General features: G+C 43.9%; 1 protein-coding gene across 1 annotated transcript in view; it reads left to right on the top strand.

The window, feature by feature from the left end:
- The window catches only part of Trpm6 (transient receptor potential cation channel subfamily M member 6), a 195,961-nt gene that overhangs the window by 27,597 nt on the left and 155,597 nt on the right, over window positions 1–12,767 (top strand). The window contains exon 2 of the mRNA XM_045154985.1: window positions 3,718–3,915. Coding sequence (XP_045010920.1) covers window positions 3,883–3,915 — 33 coding nt within the window. The 5' untranslated portion in view covers window positions 3,718–3,882. The remainder of the gene's footprint in view (window positions 1–3,717; window positions 3,916–12,767) is intronic.

The following is a 12,767-nucleotide window of genomic DNA, read 5'->3' as shown; positions in this document are numbered from 1 at the left end:
GAACTCATGGAGATCCTCCTACCTCTGCCTCCCTAGTGCTGGGATTAAAGGCGGGCACCACCATGCCTGGCAAGTTTAACTTTTTTATACTCCCACACTTTCCTCACTTGTGCAATGTCCTGCAGGCTTATGACAGTTGCCATCACACCTTTCAGAATGCCTTTTTGTTGGTTTTCTTTTCTTTGTGCTTCTGGAAGGAAGAGTGGTGACCCAGAGTGGGAACCACAGCCAGTGATGGTGACAAGTCTGGAGGAACTGGGGAGGCTGTTCCTGTGGGGTCTTTTCCTCCTGGGCAAAGGAACAGAGCTATTTACTTTTCTTTTTTCTTGCCTAGACTGTTCAAAAAGACTGGGAAATATTGCTCTAGAAAATTCCTAACAAGCGCCCACCATCCAAATAAAGGAAATGAAACCAAAGCCCAATCTTAATGCAATCCGGAAGCAGATTTCCTCCACAATAGAATGTGTATGTTAGAAATGATTTCCGAATGGCCTTGAGTCTTGGGACATATTAAATATTCACTTATTAAGAAAAGAAAGTTGTGGGCTGGAGAGATGGCTTAGTGGTTAAGATATTTGCCTGCAAAGCCAAAGGACCTCGGTTCAATTCCCCAGGACCTATGTAAGACAGAAGCACAAGATGGCGCATGTGTCTGGAGTTCACTTGCAATGGCTGGAAGCCCTGGAGCAAACGTTCTCTCTCTCTCTTTCTGTCTGTCTGTCTCTCTCCCTCTCTCTCAAATAAATAAATAAAAATGTTTAAAAAAAGAAAGAAAAGAAAGTTGTCACAGTGTTGGTCCCTCACAGGTGAAACATCAACTATTCACCTCCATCTTGACATTAATAGTTGGATTTTTTGGAGAGAGAGAAAGAGAATGAGAATGGGTACACCAGAGCCTCCTGCCACTGCAAACAAACTCTAAATGCATGTGTCATCATGAACATCTGGTTTATATGGGTTCTGGGGAGTTGAACCTATGTCCCTAGGCTTCAGAGGCAAATGCCTTAACTGCTAAGCCATCTCTCTAGCCCTAATAGTTGGATCTTAAATGTTGAAGCAGTATCTTAAGTCCCCTTTGGAACAAGAGTCAAAATTTGTGGTGTCCACATGGCCCAATAGAAGGATGAAAACCTTTAAATCTCAGAGTAAAAAAAAGATTAAAAATAAAAAGGGAGAAGAAAATGTAAGAATGGACAGAGAAAGAAAAAGGTCAAGGGAGGACAGCAACTGAGGAGAAAGTAAAGCACCTTAAGTCATACGTGTTGCTGATGATGCTCAGGTATCCTTTCATTTCTGATTGCCCATCTTCTTCCAAACTAGCTATTTGCAGACGGAACAATGTCTTATTCATCTTTGTCTTTTCTGGTGCTCAGCATAATACCTCACAAATAGTCTGTGTTTAGGGAATGCCTGTTGGCCTGAATTAGTTCACTCTAAAATACTAATAACATTCTGAAATTTAAATGGCATCAGTAGCCTTGAGTAAAGATGTCTATATGGCCAGAAGACTTTTATAGACAATCTCTTCAATTCATGGAGGGGCCTGTGAAAGGGACAGACTCCTGGTCCCTATGTTAGAAATCCTTGCATAGGAGACCTTTGTGGGAAGGACCTGGAAATCTGCCAAACATGGAAACCAAGATTCTTCATTGGCACCTGATTTAAATTCACCTTGCCCTTGTGTTCCACTCTATAGGTGAGGTATACTTTCTTCCATTACAACCAGGATGGTGATCAGCAAGAGGACCCCAGGGAAGCTACACCCTCTGGCCTGTCCATTGTGTAAAAAGTGCAGATGGGTAAACTAATCAGTGGCAAGACTAACCAAGAAAGTAATGATCTTTGCTTTCCAGATTTGCAGAGCTGAAAGTATCTCATGACTAGGCCTTAGGATCTGAAATGTACCCTCAGCCTCCACCCCATATCTGAGAAGGTGCTCATCAGCCCAGGACACCCATTATTAACCTTTATAACCCACTCCTGAATCAGCTGCCCAGACTGATGGATTTTGTGATGGGGGTCCTCCAACTTCTTGCTGAGCCAGCTTAATATTTTATTTATTGTTTATTTGCAAAGGGGGAAGAGAGAGAGAGAGAGAGAGAGAGAGAGGGAGGAAGGGAAAGAGGGAGGGAGGGAGGGAGAGAGAGAGAGAGAGAGAGAGAGAGAGAGAGAGAGAGAGGAAAGGAGGGAGGGAGGGAGGGAGGGAGGGAGGGAGGGAGAGAGAGAGAGAGACAGACAGACAGACAGACAGACAGACAGACAGGGACAGACAGACATGAATGGGTGCACTAGGACAGCCTGCCAATGCAAACAAACTCCAGTACCATGAGCCACCTTGTGCATTTGGCTTTATGTGGGTGTTAGGGAACCAAACCAAGGCCATCAGGCTTTGCAAGTGAGCACCTTTAACCACTGAGCCATCTCTCCAACCCTGAGCCAAATTTTTGCATAAAGTTGTCTTTCTTGCCTAAACACCTTATCTCTGGACTTAACTGGCCAAATGGGCAGTAACAGGCACTGGAGTTTGGTGATACCCTTTCAACAAATGCCTCCAGTATCTCTAACACAGCTTTGCACCAAAAGTACATAAGATGTGGAAAGCATTTGGAATCTTGGTATTTGATCTGAAAAGAATATGTGACTATTCTAGCATGTATATTACCAGAGCTTAAAGTAGAAGGTAGTGGTAGTGATAGTCACTAAACACTGAGATTCTTCAGCATTTTGGGTTCTAAATCTTCTCTGTGGGTCTGAAGGTTTCCGAGGGTGCCCAGTCTCTGGGCTTTAGAGCTAACAGAAGATACTTAGTGGGTACAAATCCAGAAGCAATTACTTGCCTTACAGGAGAATATGCACCTTTTCCATGTTTAAAGATTATTAAGTGTGCAGGAAATGAAGTAAGAGGAGGAAAGGAGATTTCATGGCTTAATAGAAAAAACAAAACAAAACAAAACAATACACAAAGGAGATGTTCTAATTTACTAATAAGCAAAGCCATGCGCATTATTGTGCTTGCATAGGTGAGCTCACTGAGCAAAAATTCACACAGGACTAGATGGGTAGGTGTCCCGAATGTGAAGTCACTTATAATGCCTAGTATTGTTCGCTTTGACACTTGCTATAATCTGAGCATTCCTTTGCCTGTGTGTGTTGTGACACTTCTTTCAATCACAGTGGGAACCATCCAAAATCAAGAGCTAAAGCCTAGTGTGGTGGCGCACGCCTTTAATCCAAGCATTTGGGAGGCAGAGGTAGGAAGATCGCTGTAAGTTCGAGGCCACCCTGAGACTCCATAGTGAATTCCAGGTCAGCCTGAGGTAGAGTGAGACCCTACCTCGAAGAAAAAAAAAAAAAAAAGTCAAGAGCTAAAAGCCTTAGTCCAGACTGCCTAGCTCAGGGAACCCATCCCAAATAGATTAAGTAAAGAAAAGTCTTTGTTTGGCACTTCACACATAAAGCCAGGTAAGTGATTTTCTCTGCTTAGTACAACTTCGGGAGGAAGGCGTGCTTCCACTGTTACTCTCCGTATTTGGATAAATAACTGAGGTCTAGAAGGGCTGTTCTGCTACCAAGTAGCTCCCAGGAAGTAGACCGATGGAGAGGCTAGACTTTGGGTGTCTCCTCACCCACCACACTGACTCAACAAGAACATAAAGTCCTCCTGTGATGACAGTGACTGGCCCAGCTGTCCTCACTGTACTTCTTTTGATGCAGCAGGATCGGAATCACCTCCTTCCTACATAGGAGGTAACGGAGGCCAGAAGGAACTGTGACAAATCCACAGGGCTGTAAAAGGCAGTGTCCACGTGGAGGTGGAGCCCAGATTTTCTGAGTCCAGTCAGAAGCTCCGACAAGCCTCTGCTGAGGTCCAGAAAACCCAAGATGCAAGGCCAGCCTTCCATGGAGCGTTCGCAGGTATGCTCAGCTGCTCTTGCCCGTGGGGTGATGCAGGGGTCTCGGGAAGCGCTGGGTGGTAGCCCTGGGGCCCAGGTGGCGATGGGTGGGGCCAGACGCACTTATATCTGCCAAAGATCTAGAACAGCTAATAGGCTTACGAAATGCCGACTTTGAAGTGCTTTCGTCTGCGGAAGATGATTATCGCAGTGAAGTTTCGGCAGGCGCGGAGGGCAGGACCCCAGCCGGGTGGCGCGGCGCGGTGGGGCGCGAGGTCCCCGCAGCCGTCCCGCCCCGAAGGGCTTCGGGCTTCTGAGCTGCGGGCGGTGGCCAGCGGGCGCCGTTCGCGACGAGACGAGCCGGGGTCACGAAGTCCCGGGTCCCCGCGGCGTGGACAATGCAGGTCAAGGTAAAGGACCCCAGCCTGGGTCCCTCGCTGGCCGCTGCGGCCCGGCGCCTCCCATGGTCCCCGGGTCCCCAGAGGGGTGCGCGTGGAGAAGGAGCTACTCTACCGAGTCAGGGAGAGGGTGGAGATCCCCGGTGTGCCTGCGTCTCCCCTAAAGCTGCCAACGCACGAGCTGGCTGTCACTTTTACTGCCTTTCTTCACTTCCACACACTGCGTATGAAGCACGAAGTACGGTCACTTAGCACGTTGTGTTCAGGCTGGCCAAACGTTAGCGCACTTCAGCCCGCGCCTTGTCGCCCAGCACCATCACTACATGTGACCCTGGGCAGACCAGTTGCCTTCTTAGTTTCAGCTTTCTTATCTGGGAAAACGGGAATATACTATCTATTATATGAAGATTAAGTGGGATAGGATATGCCAACGCCGTTTAGAAGAATGGATTAACACGCTGACAAGCTGTAAGAGTCTTCTGTCTTCTCTCTTCTTTCCTTTTCTTTTTCTGATACTGGGGCTTGAACCCGCACGCAAATGCTCTACCACTAAGCTTCATCTCTAACTATTTGTATATTTTGCTTTGTTTTGAGGCAGGGCCTTACTAAGATTCTCAGGCCGGCCTTGAATTTACAATCCTCCTGCCTCCTCCTCTCCAGTGACTGAGATTGCAGTCTACCCGCCTTCATGCACTGCTTCCTCCTTCCAGGAGGAAGGAAAATGAAGTTGAGGGAGAGAACTAGAGTTGAGATTTGAACCCATATCCATGCCTTAACACCACGGAGGACATGAATATTCTAGTCTTACACATGCTTGTGCTTCAGGGGGAAGGTGGATCACCCTTAGCTGTTCAGTGAGAAATGTGTTCTTCTGCTTCTGTCTCTTTATACAGACTTTTTTTTCAAGGTAGGGTCTCACTCTAGCCCAGGCTGACCTGCAATGCAGTATGTAGCCTCAGGATGGTCTCGAACTCAGAGCGATCCTCCTACCTCTGCCTCCCAAGTGCTGGGATTAAAGGTGTGCGCCACCAGGCCTGGCTCTTCATGCAGATTTTGATGGGTCATTTTGTCAAGCGCGTTGGCTTTTTCCGAAGTAAATATGATGTGTTAATATTTGGCTATTTGGTATTTGGATTTGATTATAAAAATTTCCTTGACTGTCTTTCATTCTTCCCACCAGGGGCTGTAATCATAGGGTATGAGACAAATTATTTAAGTGGCATTTTTGTATTCATGTGTATTTATTATTGATTTGTGATTTTTTTGCATGAAAGGAACAATATTATATATATTGATGTATAATTTGTTCATTTAATAGTAGTTCCTGGAAATTGTTTCCCTGTCATTATATACGTTGGAGCTGACTTGAATAGTATGCCAAGAGCTTGAGGAATCTGGATCATACATACGGCAGTTTTCTCCCTGTGGCCAGTGCTCTTATAGAGTCACTCGGCCAGCAGCAGGTGCTTATAGAGAAACAACTGGGTGCCAATCCCTACTTCAGAACTTGGGGATATAGATGCACAAGATTCTGATTCTGAGAGAGAAGAGACAGTAACTGCAGCATCTTGATGGGGTTAAGCTCAGCTTCAGTTATAACTGACATGTTTTTCCTAGAGTACAAATATCATTCACCCAAACCTCTGTATCTCCCTTTGTAAAATAATAGCCACTAGACCAGTGAAACCATAATTCTGACATCTATCAATAGATTTTTCTGAATGGACGAGCAAAATGTGACCTAGCCATACATACAGCAGAATATATTCAACTTTAGAAAGGAAAGACATTTTGACATGTTTTGAGATGGATGAACCTTGAGGCCATCATTCTAAGTAAAATAAGCCAGTCACAGAAAGATAAACAATCAAGGATTCCACTTATGTGTGATCTAAAACTGTCAAATTTGTAGAAATGAAATGTAGAGTGGTGATTGGCAGGGGGTGGATGAGGGTTAAGAAGAGGTACTTAGTGGGCATGGAGTTTCAGCTGGAAATGGAAGAGTTCTGTAGATGGTTCCATTACCATGCGACTATGTGTAACAATATTGATCTTCAGAGTAGGATGTTAATATGATGTTGTGTATATTTCATGACAATTATAAACAAAACAAGGACTGGAGAGATGACTTAGCAGTTAAGACTTTTGTCTGCAAAGCTAAAGAACCCAGGTTCGATTCCCCAAGACCCACTTGAGCCAGATGCACAAGGTGGTTAATATGTCTGGATTTCATTTTCAGTGGCTGGAGGCCCTGGCACACCCATTCTCTCTTTCTGCTTCTTTTTCTCTCTCTCAAATAAAAAATAAAAAAGATAATAAAAATACAACAAGCCAGTCAAGGTGGACTATGCTTGTAATCTTAGCTCTAAGGAAACCAATGTGGGAGGATCATGAGTCTGAGGCCAGCCTGGACTACACAGCAAATGAAAGGCCAGCCTCAGCTATTAAGTAAGACTTTGTTTCAAAAACAAACAGGCTTGAGGAGCTGACTTTGTGGGTGAAGTGTTTGCTGCTCAAGTATATGACTTGATCTTGGATCCCCAGGATTCATGTGGAAAGCTGAAAGCAACAGCAAACATTTGTAATTCCAGCCTCCTATGGTAACATGGAGACAGAGATAGGAGAATCTTGAGATAGGAGAAGCTCCGGGGCCAAGTAGCCTGGCATTCACTGTGGGAAATGAGAGACCCTTCCTCAAGGTAGAAGTTGAGGACCTACTTTTAGGACTGTCCTCTGACCTCCTCATGAACACATCCACACTTAGATATATAAACACACACACACACACACACACACACACAAGATTTAAAACAGGGCTGGAGAGATGGCTTAGTGGTTAAGGTACTTGCCTGTGAAGCCTAAGGACCCAGGTTTTATTCCCCAGTACCCACATAAGCCAGATGCACAAGATGGCATATGCATATGGAGCTCATCTGCAATGGCTAGAGGCCCTAGTGTGCCCATTCTCTCTCTTTCTCTTTCACTGTCTGTCTCTTTACAAAAAAAAAAAAAAGTTTTTTAAAGAGTTAAAACAACAAACAACAAAAATTCTGGTACTGTGACACTCATTGTGAATGAGCTATGTCCTGTACTGTGAATATGATGGTTGAATCTGCTTTGCTCTTGACTAGAATTCTTAGATGTTTCATGGCCTGGAAAGGGTATGGCAGTGGAGAACCCTGAAATCTCCCCATTGTTTTGGGAAGTCCAATACTTCTCCACCCTATTCTCTCTCCCCTTTTCTCTCTAGGCCTTTGGAGACATGATCTCACTATGTGGTCCTCATTGTCCATGAACTCAGCTATTCTTCTGCATAGTAGCCAGGGTGACAGACCTGCCACACATCCCTTGTTCCTAGTGACTAATATTTCCATGTTTCTCTGGATGAGGGTATACGGTCATTTGTAATACCAGAAGACACAGAGTGCCGCAATTAGTTTTCAATACTGAGAAACCATCATTTTATTTGCCTTAGGTAATGGATGTTTTCTTAAAGTTTTTTTTTAAAGATTTATTTATTTATTTATAAGAGACAGAGAGAAAAAGAGAGAGAGAGAAAGAGAGAGAAAGAAATAGAGGTCTAGTCACTGCAAATGAACTCCAGACGCATGTGCCACCTTGTGCATCTGGCTTATGTGGGACCTGAAGAATTGAACCTGTGTCTTTAGGCTTCACAGGCATGTGCGCTAACCACTAGACAGTCTCTCCAGTTCATTCTTAAAGTTTGTTTAAGCACTTCTGCCACAGCCTATCAGTCCATTTTGATCAAAAAAGCTTATGCAGAGACACACACAGATGCCTCCCCCAGGTGTGGTTACCTTGCATTTCCCCTGCAGCCTTGACTACATAGCCTGAGAAAACTTGGTGTGGTGGGTAGGATAGTGAACTGATGAGTGGAAGGCACTGTGAATCTCTTCCTTTGGCTGCCCTCACCAGACAGGCACCAGGTAGTCCAGGCTTCTGACTATGCAATGATGAGGTTAACCTGGTGAGTTTGTTGGTTCTTTAATCTTCCAGTCCTCCTTAAACTGAGTGTGACTGTTGTATGCAATTTTCTTACAGGCCAACTCAAAGCCCAGGCAGTGAAATTATAGGCCCCCAGAACATGTGAGTAGTTACAGGGCTTCTTACAGATGTTCCTTCTTACCTCAAGCAGACCACCTGGCCAAGGAGAACACATACATGTCTATCTCTGCTATTGAGAAACTTGTCCTTTCTGTAGCATATGGGTTATGAGACCCTGGAGAAAACACACTGTTTTGTGTGTGTGTGTGTGTGTGTGTGCTGGGATTAAAGGCATGCACCACCATGCCCGGCATAGGACATCTTCATCTTTGCCAGTGTTGGGGCTATTGGCAACGGGTCCAAGAGGGCCAGCTCCAGCTCCAGCTGTTCATGCAAACCACAGGAAACTTGTAGTCAGAACTTTCTGCTTGTGATTAGATCACAGTGTCTGAAAATTGTAAGCTATGCTTGGGATGTGTATTGTGTTCCTTTCTCACTGAGTTCTCTCTATTGGTACTGAATTAAGAATCAGAATTTGACAATGATGCATACTTGGAAGTAGTAACAACATAAGAATAATGAGGGCTAAAGATATGGCTCTGTGGTAGAGTATGTGCTTAGCAGGTACAAGGCCTTGTATTCAGTACCCATAGCCAAGAGAGAAAAGGTAATGAGAGCTAGAGAGGGGGCTCAGTGGTTAAAGCCTTTGCCTGCAAAGCCTAACAACATGGGTTTGATTCCCCAGTACTCACAAAAAATACAAGTGGCACAGGCATCTAGAGTTAGTTTGCATCAGCTGGAGGCCCTGGCATGCCCATTCTCTCTCTCTGTGTGTGCTTGAAAATAAGTAATTTTTTTTTAGTGTTTTAAAATTTATTTATGAAAGAGAAAGAGAGAGAGAGAGAGAGAGAGAGAGAGAGAATATTGGAATGCCAGGGCCTCTAGCCACTGCAAACAAACTCCAGACACATGCACCACCTTGTGCATCTGGCTTATGTGGGTTCTAGGGACTCCAACCTGGGTCCTTAGGCATCACAGACAAGTACCTTAACCTCTAAGCCATCTCTCCAGCCCTAAATAAAAAATTATTTATTTATTTATTTATTTGAGAGAGAGAGAGAGAGAGAGAGAGAGAGAGAGAGAGAGAGGGAGAGAGAGGGAGGGAGGGAGAGAGAGGGGCAGGGAGGGAGAGAATGGGCATGCTAGGGCCTCCAGCCACTGCAAATAAACTCTAGAGGCATATGCCTCCTTGTGCATCTAGCTTATATGGATCCTGGAAAGTAGAACTAGGATCCTTTGGATTTGCAGGCAAACACCTTAAATGCTAAGCCATCTTTCCAGCCCTGCACAAAACAATATATATATATATATTTTTTTCTTTTTTCTTTTTTCTTTTTTTTCTTTCTTGAGGTAAAGTCTCACTTTAGTTCAGGCTGACCTGGAATTCACTATGTAGTCTCAGGGTGGTCTCAATCCTCCTACCTCTGCCTCTGCCCAGCAATAATAAAAATATTTTTAAGAAAAGATAATTAGGGGCTGGAATGATGGCTTAGTGGTTAAGGCACTTGCCTGTAAAGCCTAAGGACCCAGGTCTGATTCCCTAGTACCCACATAAGCCCAATGCACATAGTGGCACATGTGTTTGGATTTTGTTTGCAATGGCCAGAGGCCCTGACATGCCCATTCTCTCTCCATCTGCCTCTTTCTTTCTCTTTCTGAAATAAACAAATAAATATATATTTTAAAGGTAATGGAGCTAGAGCAATAGCTTAGTGCTTAAGGTGCTTGCCTGCAAAGCCAAATGACACAGGTTCAATTCCCTCAAATCCACGTGAGTCTGGTGCACATGGTGGTGCATGCATCTGGAGTTTGTTTGCAGTGGGTAGAGGTCCTGGCTGTACCCATTCTCTTTCCCTCTCTCACTTTCTCTTTCTCTCAAATAAATAAAATTTTTTTTAAAAGCTATTGAGAGGAACTCAGAGCCAGTCACCATGTTCTACTGCTGGCTATATGCCCTCCTTAACTCACAAAAGTCACCTTAGTTGCCTTATCTAAAATACATAGCTACCATTTATTGGTCACCTCTTTCTAAGAGTTGTGACTATTGTTGAATCAGAGATTCCTTCGAGATTCTGCTGAAAGCAATAGATGAGGGTCTTAAAGTCTCCAATGGAAGTGAAGCCTGGCATGGTTGGCACTGTGGTGAGTTGACTAGAGCAAGCCCTGCTTGACTGCTGACCCCGTGCCTAGTGTTTCCAGGCTCTTCCCTCCCTCCCTTTCTTCTTTCCTTCCTTCCTTTCTTTCTTTTATGAGAGAGAGCAAAAGAAAGAGAGGGAGAGAATTGGCATGCCAGGGCCTTAGCCACTGCAAACGAACGCTAGGTGTTCATCAGCTTATGCTCACACGCTCCCTGTGTGCGTGTGTCACCTTGTGCATCTGGTTTGTGTGGGTTCTGAGGAGTCAAACCTGGGTCCTTAGACTTCGCAAGCAAGCACCTTAACCACTGAACAATCTCTCCAGACTCCTTTTTTTCTTTGTTACAGAAAATGCAGGCATGCAGATTCTTTCTTTCTTTCTTTATTGGGGGAGGGGAGAAAAAGGCAGATAGTGAGAGAGAATGGCACAACAGGGCCTCAAGCCATTGCAAACCAACTCCAGATGCATGCACAACCTTGTGCATCTGGCTTATGTGGGTTCTGGGGAATTGAATCTGAGTCCTTAGGCTTCCCAGGCAAGCACCTTAACTCCTAAACTATCTCTCCAGCCCTCAGATTCTTTTTTTTTTTTTTCAAGGTAGTGTTTTGCTTTATCTAGTCCCAGCTAGCCTGCACTTCACTATGTAGTCTCAGGGTGGCCTCCAACTCATAGCGATACTCCTACCTCTACTTCCTGAGTGCTGGGATTAAAGGTGTGCACCATCACGTCCAGCTACCTGATTCTTTTTTTTAAAGTGAAATCTTAGTTTTTCTATTTTGCTAGTCAATTCAGTTTTTTTTTTTTTTTTTTTAATGCTGTTTAGGAAACTGATCTGAGATCTGCTTTCTCTGTGTGAGCTGTTTGTAATTTCTAATTTTTTTTTGTTTTCTTTTGTGACCCTTTCTGTCTGTGCTCTTTCCTGTTTCTTTTTAGAAAAATTTAACAGCTTTATTAGGCTAGAATTTACATGTCATATAATTCAGCTAACGAGGGGATACAGTGACTTTTGGCACAGTCACAGAGTTGAACATCCATTCTCCACAGTCAAATTTAAAACATTCATTATCTCCCAAAGAAATCCATTGCTCTTAGCTACTATCCCAGTCTTTCCTTCTGTCCATATCATTCTGAAATCCACTAATCTCCCTTCTGATTCTGCAGATCTGGCTGTTGCAAGTACCATATGTAAATGTATGCATGCAACCTTTAGTCTTTTGTGACCAGCTTATGTCACCAGCGAAGCATGTGTAGGAACTTGGTTTCCTTGTTTTGTTACATGGTATTCATTTGCATGGGTATATTGTAATTATATCATAATTAATTTTTCATTAGTAAGTTGACAGCTGTTTGGTTATTCCTGCTTCTTGGCTCTTGTCCTGACACTACTTTGAATATTTGTGTATGCTTCTGTGTGGCTGTTTTCATTTCTATTGGGTAGACACATAGGACAGAATTGCTGGCAGACAGGGTAAGTCCATGCTTAGCTTGTTTAGAAACTGCAGACTGTATTTTTCCTAAGACATTTTAGCATTCATTCCTTCCAGGAATCTCTATCTCTAGGTTCATCGCCTCATTTCCCATTGTCTGGCATTCGCCTGCAGCCACCACAGAGACTATAGAGGTCCCTTTTGGTTTTCATTTGTACTTACCCAAAGGTTAATAGTTTTGGTTATCTTCCAAACATGCATATGGCCACTTGGTATCTTCCTTGGGAAATGAGTTACTTGGATCCTTTGTGCGCTACTTATTTTTGATCCAGTTCTTGAGAATTTTTTTTTCCTGAAAAAAAAGTGCATATTCATATCCACAGATAAGTTAGCCTTAGTGTGCGTGTGGTGGCACACACCTTTAATCCCTGCACTTGGGATTCAGAACTAGGAGGATTGCCATGATGAGTTCAAGGCCACCCTGTGATACATAGTGAATTCCAGGCCAGCCTCGGCTAGAGTGAGAACCTACCTCCAATAAGACAGAAAGAAAGAAAGAAAGAAAGAAAGAAAGAAAGAAAGAAAGAAAGAAAGAAAGAAAGAAAGAAAGAAGAAGGCAGGCAGGCAAGCGTTAGAATTTCTAATGGTCCAGGATCCTCTCAGTATCTCTGTGTGTCTGAGGGTTTCCTTAGAGGACATGTTATGTGGTGGGGGTTTCCTGAGCATTTTCCATGGGTGATATCACTTGTCATTGTGTGTCAGGGACCTTAGAAGAATCATCGTGTAATGGTCTTATATTCAGGAAATGAATTGGCAAACCTTCGAACACATCTGTTAAACTACAATTC

This window comes from Jaculus jaculus, chromosome 1 (assembly GCF_020740685.1).
Source record: "Jaculus jaculus isolate mJacJac1 chromosome 1, mJacJac1.mat.Y.cur, whole genome shotgun sequence".
Classification (NCBI taxonomy): domain Eukaryota; kingdom Metazoa; phylum Chordata; class Mammalia; order Rodentia; family Dipodidae; genus Jaculus; species Jaculus jaculus.
Note: the sequence above shows the minus strand (reverse complement) of the source record. Positions and strands in the feature narration are given on the sequence as shown.